Source organism: Myxine glutinosa, chromosome 9 (assembly GCF_964187855.1).
Source record: "Myxine glutinosa chromosome 9, kmMyxGlut1.1, whole genome shotgun sequence".
NCBI classification, from domain to species: domain Eukaryota; kingdom Metazoa; phylum Chordata; class Myxini; order Myxiniformes; family Myxinidae; genus Myxine; species Myxine glutinosa.
The window spans coordinates 141,204,228-141,223,853 of NC_136269.1; the positions used below are offsets into that span (position 1 = coordinate 141,204,228).

The 19,626-nt window shown below is 45.8% G+C and overlaps 1 protein-coding gene across 1 annotated transcript in view; it reads left to right on the plus strand.

The window, feature by feature from the left end:
- LOC137434762 (sodium-dependent noradrenaline transporter-like) overlaps positions 1-18,609 on the plus strand; it is a 179,667-nt gene extending 161,058 nt beyond the window's left edge. The window contains exons 10-14 of the mRNA XM_068127875.2: positions 9,747-9,846; positions 10,112-10,212; positions 15,801-15,968; positions 17,268-17,339; positions 18,130-18,609. Coding sequence (XP_067983976.1) covers positions 9,747-9,846; positions 10,112-10,212; positions 15,801-15,968; positions 17,268-17,339; positions 18,130-18,153 — 465 coding nt within the window. The 3' untranslated portion in view covers positions 18,154-18,609. The remainder of the gene's footprint in view (positions 1-9,746; positions 9,847-10,111; positions 10,213-15,800; positions 15,969-17,267; positions 17,340-18,129) is intronic.
- Positions 18,610-19,626: the final 1,017 nt, after the last annotated feature.

Here is a 19,626-nt window from a genome sequence, read left to right on the forward strand (position 1 = left end):
GCCATCCGCTCGGCAAATCAACATCCTTATCCGCGGTCCGTAACAATTGGTGTCAGGAGTGGGATTCGAACCTGGGACTAAATTTATTTAGCCCAAATTTTGGACACCAATTGTACTATTGGCAGTAACAATTGGTGTCGGGAGCGGGGTCAGACCCGAAGCGCGCTTAACGTGCTCAAAATTACAAGCTGCTGAAATTTGTTTTAAAGAAAAACCCGAATTTTGAAATCGCGCCATGGCTAGTCAAGGCGATCGGATGCCGGTGGGGGAACTAGAGGAGGGGTTAGGGGTAACCCAGGATCAGAGGGAAGAAATGGAGGAGGGCAATGAGGAGGTGGTTGAGGAAGTATCAGGCGCCCAAAATGGCGCTCTCGCGCACGTGGTTGAAGAGGCGCAAAATGGCGCCTCGTACGAGCGCGCGGCAGCCGAGCCCGCGGTGCCAACAGACTGGGGCCTATTCATGACACAATGCCTGGCATACATGGCCGGGCAGAGGGAAGAAAGGAAGAAATTTAGCAGGGAAATGAAAGAAATGGGAGACAGAGCGAGGGCTAATAGTGAGCGATTGAGGGGCCAAATGAGGGACGAAAAGAGGGCTCAGAGAGAAAAATTGGGAAATCTAATTGAAGGGTGTTGTAATAGAATAAAAGGGGATGAATTGAAGGACATAACTGCCCAGGCCAAAGAAGTAAATGAGGGACTGGCGAGGGACAGAGTCGCATATGAAGTAAGGGAAGTGGAGAGGGACAGAGACCACGGGTTGAGCAAGCAGGTGCCCAGGGGTGCATGAGGAGGTAACGCGGGTCGAGAAGCGCTGGTTGAGCGAAGCGGAGGAAAGCGCGGGTAAAATGACGGGGGTAGAAATCGCGACACGGGGTTTGGGGCAGCCGGCGACCGCTGAGGTAGAGGGGATTTTATTAAAGCCAGCGGTCGTCGAGGTGAACAAAGAAATTATGGGTATAGTTGAAATTGGAGAGACCGGGGACTTAAAAGAGCAACAATCGGAGGAAGGAATGGAAATTGCTCAAAATCTAAATGCACATCCTGATGCCGTACTTGCTAATCCTTATAAAGATGTGCAGGTTTTGGTGCAGGGAGGAAGAAGAACCCCGAAGGTGAGACGGGCTGCATGTGGTGCCGGGAGATTTTGTAGAAGGATGTTTGGCGACAAAAGAATTGTCGCGCGATTGGGGTCAATATGGCACCCGGGCGTTGGTGAAGGGTCCCGTGTGAGTGGAAATGGCACGCGTGTGAAAAAAAAGTGTGCGTCAAGGGGTGAGCGTGTTACGAAGCGCGAGAGTGATACCGAGTGCGAGCGAGAATGCACGTCGGGGTGTACGGAGTGTGACACAGCGAGTGAGAGCAATACGGAGTGTACGTGTGAGGGTGAGTGTGACACGGAGAGTAAGGTGGTGGTGGAACGTGTGTGAGAAAGCACACCTGAGTTGGTGGTAGCGCGAGTGCGAGGGAGCACATCGGAGCGCGGTAGTGGGTGGATGCAAGAGTGCACGCCCATGGTGAGTGTTACGGAGGACGTAACGGAGGAGAGGTGTGGACCGAGGTGTGCGAACGGCGAGTGTGCGCAAGAGTGTGCGCGAGAGGTGTGGTGTGTAACAGGGAGTGCGTTGGTGGAATGTACGGACGGCGTTGGAACGCCAGGTTTTGTGAGTGTGAAACGGGTCGCGTATGCAAGTGAAGCATCGACATTGAACGGGTCAGCGTTTAGGGCGACGGATAGCCGATGCGAGCACTCGGGGCGCGGTGCACTTTGTTGGATGCCAGGCCCGGCGCGGATCGATACTGCGTCGCTTCTCTTCGAAGCGTCGTTGCCGATTCGGGCTTGGCCCCGCCCCGCACGGTCGAGTCCGGGCCTTGTCGGGCGAGGCGACCGGTCCGGTTCAAGGGCGAGTGGGAGGAAGCGGAACGGTGCCCCCTGGTGGGGACGGGGTTCCGACCGGGCGAGCCTCAGCCATCGGGCCCGGGACCGCAAGGTACCGAGCCGCGATGATGCGTGGAACCTCGGCCCGAGCATGCCTCCTCCCCAGAGTCGTGAATGCCGGACGGATCCAACTACAGGCGACCAAACCACCCGAATTCATTGCTCGGCTTTGCGAAGCCGAGTTTTAATGATGTGACGACACACCGAGGCTCAGATAAAGCGGACTGTGATGATGATGATACTGATAGTGTTTTTGGATTCGAAATTTTGGGATAGCAAATTTTTGATTGGTTGAATTTGGTGTGCAAAATTGGTAGTGGAAGATGCCCGATGTGGTGGGATGGCAACTCTGCCATCTCTCACAGGCGGGGGCAAAGGAGCACTAGTTTTATGGGGTTTATGGCAGTGTAAGCTCGCCGAGGGAGGGTTTGGATAATGTGTAGGGACCTAGAAGATGACCTTAGGTAACGGTAAGATTAGGTAGTGACAATGATACCTGTAGTGGGGACGCAGGTAGGTTAGTTTGGATGATAATGATGTGGTATGTGCTTAGTTTAAAGGGAAGACGGGGAGCACTAAGTTAGCAGGGCAACAGGTAGATTAGATGATGCCGTGTGAGTGTTGGAGGTGTATTCAGAAGTGTATTGTGAAAAGTGTGTGGTTAAAAGGTGTGATTGCACAGGTGTGCAACTGGACAGGTGGATGGAGCAGTGTATGAGGGAGTGATGGTGATGTGTGTTGTGTTGAACAAATGGTCCAGGAAGGAAGGAGGGTGCAGGTGGCACCAGGTGTGATTGCACAGGTGTGCAACAACAGGTGTATGGAGAATGGTCGTGTGAAATACATGGAGTGTGGAATACATGGAGTGTGGAATATATGGAGTATTGGAATGGATGGTCGTGGAGTGAGTATGGGGGAAACTGTGGAGTGGAGTGGATGGTGCGAAGGTGTGAATGGGGGAAGGATGGACCCCCATCACGAATACCCAGGGAGGGTAGTGTAAGTGTTAGGTAGAGGGTATAGGTAAATTGTGGTTGGATATTGGCATCTGTGGTGCGGGTGAGAGAATGGCATTTGGATGGGTGCATTAGTGTTGTGGAAATGGCTGGGCGTGTAGCCTGTTAGTGTGTGTAGTTGGTTTGGGCACTCCACCACTGTGAGGATGTCGGCCAGTTGAGGCCGCAGGTGGGCTCTGGGAGCCGGTAGAGTTGTTGTGGATGGGGCCCAAGGATCGGGAGGACGGACCCGGGTAGCCCAGTGCCAGAGGGCACCGAGGGGTGACAGAGCCAGGAGGGGCCTTCCCCAGTTAGATAGGTTAGGTAAGGAGCAGGTAAGCTCGGAGGCAACTACAGTGGTGGAGGTGCGCAGGTGGGTAGACCTGCTGGGAGAGCTGCACGACCCAGCCCAGAAATTGTGCAAGGGCACAGGGAGATGAATCGAGGGAGTGAGACCCCAAATTGAGAAGCACCACAGTTTGGTCAATGGGAATTGGTTTTTAAAACCACATAGAGTAAGATTGCCAATGGTTTTGCAGGGAAAGACCCCGGGTAGTGTAAAGTGTGTTAATGTCATTTAGAAAGTAGTTAGGATGAAAATCTCCTCGCACCATCTGCATCCACTCACCTGAGATGACGTACCTCCACACCATGCCAGGTTGTTTTAATTATTTTTGATGCAAATGTTTGGATTGTGAGACGCATCATGACGTGGGTGTGACATTGTGCTGATGTTCCATCTCTGCCTCCTTATGAGGATTGATGATGAATTGGGTGATGGCAAATTTTGGTTAGAGGGATTGTGGAGACGAATTTGGTAGAGAAGAAATATGGGGAAGACGTGACAGTAGTGACGAATTTGTAAAGGTGTAGGTTGTTGTACATATGGGGTAAGGGCAAGGGTAGTGTAGGTGACAGGGGGGGTGACGTACGGTAGGGACGAGCTTTCTCACTTCGCTCTCCGTACGCACTTCACCTTGCATTGCCTTATTTATGTGTACCCTTGTGACCTTACCCCTCGCTCATCTGTCTTTCCCCCCCTTTGTCTCCCACATGAGGACCTGTGCGCCACTGGGCGCCGAGGGGAGTGTGCGTGAGTCCGCCATTGTGCGCCCGGAACTCCCAGAACCAGCTGTCTGCATCGATGCACCACATTATGGACCACATGTCTGTGGCCGAGCACCACTTATGGACCCCGTGGGTTGGGGCATGGCCCCTCTGCTGGCACCGGCCATGAAGGCCCGAGATCTTGCAGGCGGACCTTGATCACAGGGCACCGATGCCCCACAGGTGAACCACACTAGTCGGCCCTGTGGGCCATAAATAAAATAAAAATGGACACGTTTTTTGCGAGTTGTAATACAAATCGGCTGCCAGCAAAAGAAAATGACAACATCTGGAAGAAAGCAAATAGCCAGCAGAGGGAGCCGAAGAGCAAGAGACCACCAGCAGGGTTAGGGGTTGTTGTTTTTATTTTTATTGATGAACAATGATGACTGTGCACCGATTGGTGCTTGAGGGTGTGTTGGTGCGTTTTGGGTGCTTTCATGGTGCGTTGATGCAGAGCAGACTGTCTCTCCCCCCCAAAAGAACAATCACAGGTCCTGGGTTAGTTTTGTAAATAAAAGCAGAGCCATTGTAAATAATGCTCCCCACCGTCATTGTATAGTTTGAAGACCATTCCGCAATTCGGTTAGCTGTGGGCGTGAATCTGTTAGGCAGGGTGCAATGGAGCAGCGGGACATATTTATTTATGTTTTAAAACTGTCGCACTCAGGGTCAGGTTAAAAGTAGAGGGAACTACACCAACGTGTCACACTAAGTTAAAGTTATAGGCCCGGGACGTGCCTAAGAGGAGGAGGGTGCAGTGTTGTGGATATGAGGACTGTGTTTTTTTAATGTGTTTTTTATTATTAGTGCTTTATTCTGGACCCTCCTTACTCCAGTTATGTATAAAGGTCAAAGGGCGTCCCATAATTAGGTCATAAACAATCACGTCAGCCAATCATAGATTTCCCCCTTGTTGATAGTTATATCTTTATTATGTGTATTAGGGTAAGGCCTTGTCTTCCATTAAGATGACACTCCATTGCACCAAGTGAAACAAGATAGATCCCCGTTCATTCCCATTCCCAAAATCTCCATTTCCAGCTACATCCCCTCCAAGTCTCCATTGCCAACCGCACTGGGCAGTTTGCCAGGTTTGTTACAGCGGTGGGTTGCTGATTTCGCCCCAAAGCCGCCATTAAGCATGTGCTCAGCTCGGGGAAGAAGGGCGTGCCCGCCCATGGTCATCAAGGGCGGAGCCAGAGGGCCGTGCCGACCAATCAGGGCCGAGGCGAGCTGACCGATGGGCGTGTCCTAAAGGCCGGCGGCTTGATCGCCTGAGGTGCTATAAAAGCGCGCGCGCAAGAACCGAGTAGTTGTTGGACAGGGAGACGTGCAAGTTGTTGAGTTGTGGTTGAGTTGAGTTGTTGGACAGGGAGACGTGCAAGTTGTTGAGTTGTTGTTGAGTTGAGTGGTTGGACCAGTTGAGCTTTTACAGAAGTGGTTGGACCAGATGAGCTTTTACAGAAGTGGTTGGACCAGATGAGCTTTTACAGAAGCAGATGAGCTTTGACAAGACGAGAGAGACGAGTCCTGAAAAGAGCACGTGACGTCCACACAGCCGGAGCAGCAGCAGCAACAACAGCGGCTTGGGGCCTGGACGGCAGTTTTGAGCAGGGCCGCGAAGGAAGGAACGGCGGCTGCGAAACGCGCCGATCGTGCTGCAGGACCCGTTGGACCTTCCTCTCCCTCCAGCCATCCACCTCCTGCCTTTCCATCCTTTTGTGTACGTGAGTTTGTTCTGTGTGTCTTGTCCCTGGGTATTAATTAAGCTTGTATAAGTTAATAATTGCACTGTGTCTCTGATTCTTCTGTATATTATTTTATTATCCTTCCTTCTCCTTGGTTACTTTGAGCGTGTATATAATAGGAATAAATTTAGTAGTATTGCCAACCTTTCTGTCTTCTTCTTCTTCTTCACATCCGTGTCGCCTTTGTCTTTTCCCTATTGAATATCTGTGGCGCGATCCGGCCAACGTTCGGGAATCGGGTTAGTCGGGGTAACTGTTCGGCCGCGGTGCCATCCGCTCGGCAAATCAACATCCTTATCCGCGGTCCGTAACAATATATGTATATATATATATATATATATATATATATATATATATATATATATATATATATATATATATATCTTATATATATATATATATATCTGTGCAGCGTCTGTCCTGTGTTGTCTTGTGTTGTGTTGTCTTGTCACTGAACTACATTCTCAAACTTTTGTGAAATCGTACCAAACTTCTGGTATGCACATATCTCTCCCGTCGGTATGTCCTAAAGGTATTGTTTTTGAAAAATTTTCCAATTTTTAAAAAAATTTTGGGGGGGGAATTTTTTTTTTTTCAACTTCAATTGTTTATTTAAAAAAAGTAATATAACGTATATTACAAATACATTTGTGCAAAATAATTGTTTGAATTATGATTGGTTTAAACCATGACAAAACGGCAACTCGGGTACAGTCATTTATCTATATATTTACATATCTGGGCAGTGTCTGTGTTGTCACTTAACAACTCCCTCAAACTTTTGTTTCCGTGGTTGTGAAGTGTTTTTAATAACGTGGTGGTGAGGTATTTTGAATTATGTGGTGGTGATATGTTTTTATTACGTGTTTTATGGCTGTGAGGTGTTTTTAATTTTGTGGTGGTGAGGTGTTTTCAATTTTGTGGTGGTGAGGTGTTTTTCATTTCGTGGTGGTGAGGTGTTTTATTATGTGTTTTATGGCTGTGAGGTGTTTTTAATTTCGTGGTGGTGAGGTGTTTTTAATTTCGTGGCTGTGAGGTGTTTTTATTACTTGTTTTATGGCTGTGAGGTGTTTTTAATTTCGTGGTGGTAAGGTGTTTTTACTTTCGTGGCTGTGAGGTGTTTTAAATTACTTGGTGGTGAGGTGTTTTAAATTACTTGGTGGTCAGGTGTTTTTAATTACTTGGTGAGGTGTTTTGAATTACGTGGTGGTGAGGTGTAATCGTCCCAAACTTCCAGTCTGCACCTACTCCTCCCCGAGGTATGTGCTGAGGGGTTCTTTCTTGAAAAAAAAAACATTCAACCTAAATTGCCTATAAAAATGTAATATCACAAACACAACAAATGCATTTGTGCAAAATAATTGTTTGTATTATGATTGGTGTAAATCATGACAACACAGCAACTCAGGTACAGTCATTAGCCTCAGCTAAAGTAAGCCCGTTCCTCAGTAAAGACGCTTGGTGAGGCGAGCGTAGCGAGCCGAGCCAAGCTAGTATAGTACAGTATATATATATATATATATATATATATATATATATATATAAATATATATATATATATATATATATATATATATATATACACTCCCGGACACCAAATGTTACGGTTTCGCACGACCCCGTTCCCTAACCAAGGGGAGATTAAGCCCCTTGTTCTCCTTGGGTCATCGCAACCACGAGACTTGAGTCGCCACTTCCGGTCAGACGCGGGACAGGGTTTTGGGACAATGTTCGCACGTACCTAAGTTCCCCCGCCGCTGCAGAAGTGGGGATCAAGTCTCGCACAAACCACGCGTAATTTGAGTGCACCCGAGCGGATGGCGCACCACGTGGTCCGTGCTATTACCTTGTGATTGGAACCCGATTAGAGCGATATACTTCGTACCACGCTAAGTCAATGATGGAAAACACAAAAGCGGTAAAATCAAAGAAATAACAGGTTTAATAATTATTATTTACAATGATCGGTAGAAGAACAGAGACACAGGGCAGATCTTATACAGTCTTAGCTGATCACCCAAACAATGGGCCCATTCACACTCACAGGGGGATGAAGGAAGGAATGTTCATGCGCTGAACGTGCCGGCTTTGTCGTTCAGGAACAGCTCACCCGGCGTGGCCCTCTGCCGGTCACAGCACGTCCCTCGACGAAGGCAGGCAGGCAGGCGGGAGGGATCCTCGCAGCGTGTATCTCAAACAAAGGCAGGCAGGCGGGAAAATATACGCGCGTCTCTGTAGCCCGACACGGCTGCCCTTCACAGTGCGATTTATACAACGGCGCGCTTTCACTCTCGTAACTCAATGGAGGATCTGACTCAAGCTCAACCGCGAACCCAACTTGTAACTCAATCCAACACCGCGCACTCTCAGCGCTCTTAACCCGTTCAGCGCACCTCTCCTCAGAACTACTCACTTGTACAGCGCACCTCTCCTCAGAACCCAGGTGGGGTAGGGTGGTCCAAAAAACATCGATCTCTCCGATTTTGATGCTCTACTGGATTATTGTTAGAAATGGTCTAAAACATTCACCCACCAAATATTTTCGCTTGATTCCATCTAGAAACTCATACACACTTCAATTGAAATATGGCGTTTTTCACCAAATTTGGCTAAATGAGAACAATCCAATTGCAACCCAGGTGGAAAAAGTACATGCACTATTGTACTAAGCCATTTTGTGGTTCATGACTTTTTGCATGCGCTTGCGCCTGTGAGTGTGAAATCATCATGGTCGAAACATGTTTGACAATGCTTGAAACATGTTTGAAACATGTTCATACATGTCTGACTCATGTTTCGACCATGAGGACTTCACAGGGGTATGTACCATCAATGACATTATTTAGGAAAAAAATATTTCTAAAGTCTTTGTAAGTCATTAAAATTGACCAAAATGACAAATTTATATGTTGAGTGTGTCTGAGTTTATAGATGACTCAGATGCAAAATATTTTTTGGGTGCATGATTTAGACCATTTCTAACAATAATCCAATAGAGCATCAAAATCCAGATAAAAAAGTGATTTTGTTTGCATTTTTGGACCACCCTAAGGTGGGGGCTTTGGGCACAGGGTTATATTGCCATGCCCTGGCCTGCCTCGAATGTTCCAAACCACGCCCTTTTCCGCAGTGCTAAGCCACTCCCCTCGAGCCCTGGTTGGCGGCTCGTGCTTACCGGTCACTCCCACTTCTCCTGTCCCGCCTTCCTTCGGCCTGCCTCGACTTGTCAGGCCGGCCTCGTGGTAATTTGCGCCAAAACTCAAAGCATCGAGGCGGCATAAAGCATTGGAAGGAGACCTAACTCTCATTATTCTACTCAACGCAAAACTACACATAGGAAAGGTCTACGCTTACACTTACTAAGAAATAACTGAGCTTAAACAAGGATACATGTTGTAGTGTGACTAAGCTATGAGGGGGAAATTAACCTTTATTTGTAAAAACACAAAACCGAAACAATATATATATACATACATACATACATACATACATACATACACACATACATACACACACAAACACACACACACATACATGTTTTGTGTATACTGTTGAAAGATTCTCGAATGGTCAAATTTTAAAGCTTCAGTTTCTGTGAGATCGTTGTCCTCATGACCTTGTTTGGTGAATACGGTACCAGTCATAAATTGAATGCACCTGAGGTGGAATCGCTTTTTCCCTGTGTGAGGTACCTGATTTGTGTATATTTGAATCCCGATGCTTTGTGTCGTCACTATCGATGTGACGACAAAATCAAAATGGTTGGAGAAAGGTGATTGTATGTGGAGTGGACGCCATTTTGTAAATGGCCTCTTAGCAAGCTTTTGTTGCTCAGATGATGCACTGACCAATGTTGTCCAAAATCTTTCTGATTCGTTGCGTCGTTTTTCATTGCTTCACAATTCAAACATCTCTTTTGTGCGGTCATTAATCCTGGTTGTTTCCCTCCCGAAGGGAGGGATCTTCGTGATCACATTGTTGGACAACTTTGCAGCTGGCACATCCATCATGTTTGGAGTGTTTATTGAAGCGATCGGAGTGGCCTGGTTTTACGGTATTTTGCTATCTTTTTAACACCTCCTTTTCAGTTTGTGCAAAGATAAGTCGGTAGTCATTTTGGAAAAAGTGGATTATTCCAAAACATCTTGATCAGTATTGATCATTTATGATCCATTTATTGATCGTCATAGTATCTTTGCTTTGATTTCCATGAACCATGAAAACAGAGATCGTCAGGACGTTCTGCATGTTCATGATCGAGTAGATCATTGCTGGGATTATGTGCATCAATATTGAAATGCCTGCACTAATATCCGCAGGTGTGGATCGTTTCAGTGATGACATTGAGAAAATGATGGGATTCAGGCCTGGACTTTATTGGCGAGTCTGCTGGAAGATTTTAAGCCCCTGCTGTCTTTTGGTGAGATCATGTTGGAGTTAGGGGATCGAAATAGATGATTATTGCTGACCTTATACATGATTCAGATTTGATTGGGACCACAATACAAAGATCCAGCGAAATCTGCTGTGACACAAGCACACTAATCTCTCTTGGAGGAACACTGCCAGACATCATCGGATGCCTTTTTCATTTTATTTTATTTATTTATTTCTTTGCATAGTCGAGGCTCATGGAAGAGCTAGTACTAGTGGACTGAATGGATCAGGAGATGCAACAAGATAAAAGGAACAGTTGAGAGAGGGTGGGTGCCACCAACAGCAAAGTTGAAGGCCAAGATAGAGGCAGACTTGGATAAACAATAGGTTTGGGGATGAATTAGGGGGGACTTAATGCCACATTATCTTATATGCTTCTTTCTGGGATAAATGGTCCCAATCAATTTGACTAATCACCTGCGCAACCAAAGGTGGATGGAGGTTATGTGTTCACCCCCGTCTGTCCGTTTGTGAACAAGATATCTCAAAAAGTTGAGGACGGATTCGGACGAAATTTGGCAGAGATGTAGCGTATGTGACAAGGACGAAATGCTTCGATTTTGGTGAAGATCCCGATTCGGATCCGGCTACTATAATTTTAAAAATGATTCTTCACCATTGGGAGATTGGGCCAAAAACGTAACATAGCAGGATATCTCAAAAAGTTGTTGACGGATTTGGACGAACCTTGGTGGAACGATTGTGTGTCTGACAAGGACGATTCAATTCGATTTTGGTGAAGATCTGAATATGGATTCGGACATGAGAATTATTTAATTTTATAAGTGATTCTTCACCATTGAGTGATATGGCCAAAAACGATACATAGCGGGATATCTCAAAAAGTTGTTGACGGATTTGGACGACATTTGGTGGACAGGTTGGGTATTTGACAAGGACGATTCAATTCGATTTTGGTGAAGATCTGAATATGGATTCGTACATGAGAATTATTTAATTTTATAAGTGATTCTTCACCATTGGGAGATCGGGCCAAAAACGACATATAACATGATATTTTAAAAAGTTGTGGACGGATTTGGACGAACCTTGGTGGAACGATTGTGTGTCTGACAAGGACGATTCAATTCGATTTTGGTGAAGATCTGAATATGGATTCGGACATGAGAATTATTTAATTTTATAAGTGATTCTTCACCATTGAGTGATATGGCCAAAAACGATACATAGCGGGATATCTCAAAAGGTTGTTGACAGATTTGGACGACATTTGGTGGACAGGTTGGGTATTTGACAAGGACGATTCAATTCGATTTTGGTGAAGATCTGAATATGGATTCGTATATGAGAATTATTTAATTTTATAAGTGATTCTTCACCATTGGGAGATCGGGCCAAAAACGACATATAACATGATATTTTAAAAAGTTGTGGACGAGTTATGAATAAACTTGGTGGACGAGTTGGTTTGGTGACAAGAACAAGCTGATTAGACTTTGGTTCAGGTCCGAATCCAGATCCGGCCTATCAGTGGGATACAAAAGTAAACTGTTCACCAGGTGGTGGTGTGCTCTCTGAGTGCCGTTCTAGTTCTCAATAGCAGTGAGTGTTGGATCTGATACATCCAAGAACTAGAGCAGCACTTGGTAGTGTGCGTACCTCCACCAGGCTGAACAGTTTACGTTTTGTATTCACTAATAGGTCGGATCTGGATTCAGACCTGAACCAAAATCGAATCGGCTTGTTCTTCTCACCAAACCAACTCGTCCACCAAGTTTATTCATAACTCGTCCACAACTTTTTGAAATATCATGCTATATGACGTTTTTGTCCACATCTCTGAAAGGTGAAGAATAACTTTAAATAATTATCTTGTCCAAATTCAGATCCGGATCTTCTTCAAAAAAAATTCAAAAATCAATTCTTCCTCGTCACACACCCAACCTGCCCACCAAATTTTGCCCGAATCCGTCGACAACTTTTTGAGGTATCCTGTTCACAAACAGGCAGGAGTAAAACCAAGCTCCATCCACCTGGTGACGGAGGTAATGATAAGATGTAAAAGGCATTTTGTCAATTGCATACACGTTGCAACCTTCCATCGGCATTGCTATACACAAGTTATTCCCTGCGCCATTCACTCACCTCCCACGAGTCTGTGATCTTCCACTCTTGGGAGGGCCTCCTCCATGAGACTCGACTTGTGCGCACAAACCGATGCGAGTTGTAAACTGCAAAACAAGGCCAAAGAATGAATCTGTTTTTGATTTCGCATCGCAGTTATTATGCAGTCAGGAAGGAACATTTATTTTGATTTGTTATTTATATTACATATAGTGTTACTTGGACTTGCTCGTGTTATCCAGAAATGATCATAAATAAACTCACACCAAAGCCAAAGGATCTTTCTACTTTACTTACATCGTTTGAAATCCACATTTTCCTGCAAGCCACAGCTTTTTTTTAGTCGGAATTCAAAACGCTGCTTTATTTAGAGATCCAAGCTTATGATTTGGCTTTTTATTTATTTATTTTTTTGTATACAAGATCGAGGCTCGTGTAAGAGCTAACATCAATCACAAAAAACATAAATGGACACATAAAACATAAGATAAAGGGAGCGGGAGACAAGATGGGGAGAGAGAGGGAAGCACACAAGTACATCAGCAGAGAACGGAGACATCGGGAGATCTGTGGGAGGGAGAGGGAAGCACACAAGTACATCAGCAGAGAACGGGGACATCGGGAGATCTGTGGGAGGGAGAGGGAAGCACACAAGTACATCAGCAGAGAACGGGGACATCGGGAGATCTGTGGGAGGGAGAGTGAAGCACACAAGTACATCAGCAGAGAACAGGGACATCGGGAGATCTGTGGGAGGGAGGGGGAAGCACATAAGTACATCAGCAGAGAACAGGGACATCGGGAGATCTGTGGGAGGGAGAGGGAAGCACACAAGTACATCAGCAGAGAACAGGGACATCGGGAGATCTGTGGGAGGGAGAGGGAAGCACACAAGTACATCAGCAGAGAACAGGGACATCGGGAGATCTGTGGGAGGGAGAGGGAAGCACACAAGTACAACAGTAAATAACAGGGACATCGGGAGATCTGTGGGAGGGAGAGGGAAGCACACAAGTACATCAGCAGAGAACAGGGACATTGGAAGATCTGTGGGAGGGAGAGGGCTTGGGGGGAGGAGGCGTGGGAAGGTGGGGGTGGGGGGGGGGGTGGTTCGAGGTATAAAACAATTATTTTTTAAATTAAGATTATAAGCAAAGGGTAAGATGTTCAGGAAGTATGGGGTGAAAAGCAGACTGGAAAAAACTGTGACAGAACGCAAGTAAATGGACCACAAACAACCGCTGAGAGAAGCCAAGGCCTCAAGGCAGGAAACTTAAAATACCAGATCTAAAAAACACGGCAGGAAATAACCGACGATTTTATACAGGTATGCACGATTTACACCGAGATCTTCCTAGAGACACACAGTAGGTACACACACCGTAAAAGAAAAATACAGTTTTGACAAAAATACAAACGGGAACAAACAACTTTGATAGCGTGGAGATCTTGGAAAAAACACAACCTCGCCGGCAAAACCGGAAGCAGAAGTGATCTAAGTTTTCTTTAAGATTTATTTAAGAAAGCGGAGGTTTTCTCGTTAAATTAAATTGCTATAAATATCTTTGCATCGGAATGGCTCTCGATCCAGGATAGTAACGACAGCCAAACAACTCCTTCAACGGAACACTCTGTATAGGGCATGGAATATGAGTACGAGTTATTTAAATAGATGTACAAAGCATTGCAAAATCCCCAAATCCCCTTCCCTTACTGCCAGATTTCTTGTTCTTCCCAAGGATCCTTTCCCTGTCAATGCCCATTTTCCTCACTTTAAAGGGTGTTTTGGTCCTCATTGGTACTTTGGAGTGAAGAGGAGGTGTATGGTTGGAGTTATTTATCCCAATTGTTTCTCACCAGTAAAGTTGTGATGTGTTGCATTTTCTCAGCCCCGGATGAACACCACTGTTATCAGCGTCAGCCTTTGTCTTGCCAATTTGGATACGTTCACTCGGCCCAATGAACAAATTTGGACGATCATCAAAATCGGTCATCCTGCGGGTCCTTCGCAGACCAAAGTCGGTGTCTATCTCCACCACTGTGTACATCTTTCATCTTGTTTTATGAAATTCCCTCCATGTGTCAGCTCCGTTACGTTCCTCCCTCCATTTTCTCAAAGCTAAAAATTGGTAATCGACTTGTTCTTGTCACCTACCCAACTCATCCACCAGGTCATCCATAACTCGTCCATAACTTTTCAGGCTCTATATCGATTTTGGCCCAGTCTCTCAATGGTGAACAATCACTTGAAAAATTCTCATATCCGGATTATTTTCACCAAAATTTCTTCAAAAATCTTTTTAACCACTGCTTTCATCTTACCGACACCTGTCGCAAAGCAACCCATTTTTCCTGGCTGTGGTTAGGGTATTGTCCCTCTTCATACCCATTATTACCCTCGCCTGAGGAGAGGGTATTACATTTGAGTCCGTTTGTTTGTTTGTTTGTTTGTTTGTCTGTTTGTTTGTTTGTCTGCACAGAATAAATATGATTTTCTCTGCAACCGGTAGTCCGATTGACAGGAAATTTTCACCAGAGGTGCAACTCCACCTGTAGAATTTTTAAATTATAATTATGACGTCATGCGTCACGTGGTATGGCCGCCATCTTGGAAAAGGCGAAAAACTTTGCTCATCTATATCTCCGAAAGCGCTGCATAGAAAAATTGAGACATGGCTCATTGTAAAGAACTCTCCATAGGGAATAAAAGATACTAAATTTCTACCCCCGAGAATTCACCCCAAATCCACTTTTTTGAAATTCCGACTTCTTTCCTGGAAGTCCCAGCAGTGTCCATGTGTTTTATACCTCACCCACCCCCACCCCCCTTCCCATGCCTCCTCCCCCCAAGCCCTCTCCCTCCCACAGATCTCCCGATGTCCCTGTTCTCTGCTGATGTACTTGTGTGCTTCCCTCTCTCTCCCTATCTTGTCTCCCTTTCCCTTTATCTTATCTTTATGTGTCAGTTTGTCTTTTTGTGATTAATGTTGGCTCTTACACGAGCCTCGATCTTGTATACTAAAAAAAGAAAATGGATCAGGATGTAACAGGACAAAAGGAGCAGCAGAGAGAGATGTCGGAAACACCAACAGATGATGATGATGATGATGATGATTAATGATGATTAATGATGATGTCATAGGTGCCTCCATTATGACGTCATAATTCGACAAGTACAAAACTTCATCCGATCAAGATGAAATTTATTGAGCGTCATCTAGGGATAAATTGGTGGAGAAAAAGATTAATGATGACGTCATCGTTCAGGTGATATTTGTTTTTAACACAAAAGCCTTAAAAACCACTGAAAACACATCCTGGCGAGGGTCTGCAATCTCTGATTGCTCTTTCTTGTTTACTCATGTTTAATGGGCCTTATTTAAAATTTTCATCATTGTATAGAAAATGTCACGTGTTTGTCACATTGTACCTCATGCAGACCATGACAATACAGATTGTGAAACCATCTCACCCTGTATTTCCTAGTTTGTCGTAATGACCAGCATTATCAAGTGGAAACCATTGATCTATGAGGAGTACCCATTCCCCATGTGGGCAAACCTTCTGGGGTGGTGCATTGCGACGTCCTCCATGATCTTCGTTCCAGGTTACGCCATCTACAAGCTCGTGATCCTACCGGGCTCCTTCCACCAGGTTGGAATCCAATTAACAAAGTGGGGCGTGTGTGTGTGTGTGTGTGTGTGTGTTTGTGTGTGTGTGTGTGTGTGTGTGTGTGTGTGTATGTGTGTGTGTGTGTGTGTGTGTGTATGTGTGTATGTGTGTATGTGTGTAATCACGAACGTGTACTCAAGATTCATGTGTGTGTGCTTGTGTAAGCGCCACTGCCACCGATCGTCATCTACAATCGCGAGCTCTAAGACTGAACGGAGCCTTCCCTGGTCCCAAAGTCTTCCCAGGTCCCAATTCATCCCCGCAAAGAACCACAACTAATGCACAAAGTGCTCTATTTCTCCATCCATTCCCGAAGTAGCGACCATGTCAATCCACGCAACCTCCCATGTAACCTCTGGGGTACGCGCATGTGCGTCCAATCCCACCTGGGGACACCCCTGTCCGCTCGGACATGGCGCACCACTGCCATCGGTTGTCATCTCCACATGCAGTTCCATCCTAGTTTGATCGGTCTCTTCCTTCTCGGTCTCATCCTTCCTCAGTGGGATGGAGTTAGCAAACCCAAACCAGCTGCAACTCCCTCCCAAATGCATGTTGATCAGTGCGACTTTGGGTGCCACACCCAAGCTGCCACCCTCGGCCTCACCCAAGCTGCCACCCTCAGCCTGGCTCTCGTTCCCATCGAAGTCGCTGTATTTGACGTGGTCCTCGATCCCACCGTAACTCTGCCTCTCTTGTCCTCAGTAGGTGAAATTCAGTAAGAGGGAGTCGGTAAAGTTCAGGTCTTCGTTCTGGGCAGCATGTGGTCGACAAATCCTGCCAAACTGCATGGCCAGGCCGCATTGCAAACACACGTCAAACGGCATGATACCGAGTGCTTTTTGTGCGTTCCTCGTTCCCAACAAAACCGCGTTTTCAGCACGGTCTTCGCTGCCTCTGAAAGTGTTGTATTCTGTGTGGCCCTTGGTCCTTTCCATCCCAGGCGAGAGGGAGGCAGGAGCCTTGTGTACGGCCATCATTCACCCCCCCCCCCCCTCCCACCCGAAGCTGCATTTTTAGCTCGATCTTCGCTGCCTTCTAAAGTGTTGAATTCAGCACGGCCCTTGGTCCTTTCTGTCCCAGGTAAGAGGGAGGTGGTAATTTGCTACCCTCCCTCGCCGCCATCTTGGTGTGTGTGTGTGTGTGTGTGTGTGTGTGTGTGTGTGTGTGTGTGTATGTGTGTGTGTATGTGTGTGCATGCATGTGTGTGTGCGTGCGTGTGTGTGTATGTGTGTGTATGACTATTTTATTGAATAAAATCTTTCTTCCTTTTCTTTTCAGAGGCTGGCCTATGCTATCACCCCTGAGAGAGAATACCCCCTGGTGGAACAAGGGGAGATTAGGCAATTTAAGGTACATGTGTATAACATGGAGTTAACATTGATAATTTTAATTTAAGCTCAGATTATGGTTTATCAGCTGAATGTCATTTTGCATATGATAGGAGGTAGAAATGGACCTGCTAAAGCCATCCATACATCCATTGGAATTCTGGGTGATTTGTCTCAGTGACGTTGCGCCCAAGAGTCATCCTGGAGTCGCCTCACACCAAGAGCATTTCCTATCGGGCTCACCTGTGGGGTTTTGGGGGGAGAGGAGGGACTTTCACCCCAAAATTGGTGTCTTGTACAGGGTGGCCTGAAAGTCGCTTTACCCCGCCCCATTGAAACATTTGTTCTTAAACGATTTTAATATACAGGTTTTATTGTGCAGTACTTACAATAATTAATCAGCCATTGTATCTGTATGCACTCCATCATTTTCCTTGCACCAATGGATTCATCACTAAATCCTCTTAGACATCTTGTGCAGCATTCGTGGAGTCACGAAGAGCGAATGCTTTATGGAGTAGAGGTAAAGAGACTTTCAGGCCACGCTGTAGAACATACTCTCGTCACTAACTCTCATGAACAACTGTACACCCTAACATATCCATTTCAGTTGCAAACATAACGTCAATGCACAATTCCCTCTTGAATAATTGTAATAAGAACCGCCTCAGTGTACGGCTTCTCATGGAGGGTTCTGCCTGAGTGGTCCTGTTCAAACAGGTGTTTGGTAGTTTGTTAATTTTTGGATTTTTTAAATAACAACGATAACGAAAGTGTCCACATTCTCTGTTGTCCCTACTCTTACCATACAGCTGCAGCATTGGCTGTCAATCTGAAACATCTTGTTCTGCGTGATCACCATGGGTTAACCAGGCGGTCTCTGGGCACAGGAACACCACACAGCCAAAATGGGCCCCGGAAGAAGCATGTAGCTTTCAAGGGACCGGTGATCAACCAAGAGCCAGTTTCTTAAGACCTTTTGTAACCTGTATTTTTATAATTATCAGAAAGGACATGGGAATGTTGCTAGTAATTGGTGCTTGTAATTGTTTCAGTAAAATGTGTTATTATTCCACACCAATTGAAATGTCGACCTTTTCTGAGGATAGATCCAATTTTAAAATATGACCAGATATTTTGAATGTACAATTGTGTGGGGACACGCTGAGCTGGAACAACAACAACAACAACATGCATTTTAAGGCCATTTTCCCTGCTAGAGCGGGGGATAGCCTTGCGGTCCCCATGACAATCTTCTCCATTTTGCCCTATTTTCTGCATATTCCTATTTGACCCTGGTGTTGGGCTAGCGGCTAGGGTGCCGGCTTAGGATTCCAAGGATCCGGGGTTCGAATCCCGGTCGATTGCTGAATTAACGCCAGGGGGGTTGACTCAGCCTGTCATCCTTCCGAGGTCGGCTAATTGAGTACCAGTTCACTGGTAATTCCCTGTTTGTCGTTAAAGGCGGCAAAAAGGGTTGGCGTCAGGAAGGGTATCCGGCCGTAAAACATTGCTTCAAAAAGGGGACCGAAAAACAACAACAACCACGGTTCCCGAAAAAGGCCAACCCCTGCTTTGCAGGGAAAAATGGCCTCTAAAGGTGTTTGTTTGTTTTTTTCTCCTTGTTAACCCCCTTGCCCGCATTTCTTCTTCCACCATCTTTAGCCAAGTCTTTCTCGGTCTTCCCCGTCCTCAACTTCCTTCTACATTCATTTCCATCACTCTTCTCAACCAGTCACTTTCATTCTTCCTCAACACATGAGCAAACCATCTCAACCTGTTCCTCTTCACAGCATCAATCACAGGCTCTATTCCCATCATCTTTCGCAATTCATCATTTGTCTTCCACTCTCTCAACGATACTCCACACATCTACCGAACCATTCGCATTTCCACCCTTTCCAGCCTTCGTTGTTGCTCTACATTCATGACCCATGTCTCGCTCCCATCTCTATATATAAAGGAGGAGTGTCTGTGTGTGTGTGTGTGTGTATATGTGTGTCTGTCTGGATGTCCGCTTATAACTCAAGAACTACACATCGGAGAAAAGTTTTAGACACAGATTCGGAATCAGCATAAAATCCTGGTGGTTATAGGCTACGTTTTATTTTAATATCAATGGTTTAAAAAAACCGCGCCACCTGCAATTCCATGGTGGTTTGTGGCGACGCCAGACGTTCGGGGTGTATTGCAATGGTTTGTCGGGTTTGGCTGTGGGTCCAGAATAGCTCCCATTTCCTCATGTTCTTCCACTTTTATTTTGATTCTTCTGTTACAACGCCTTCCTTATGTACCTTATATCCCCCCGA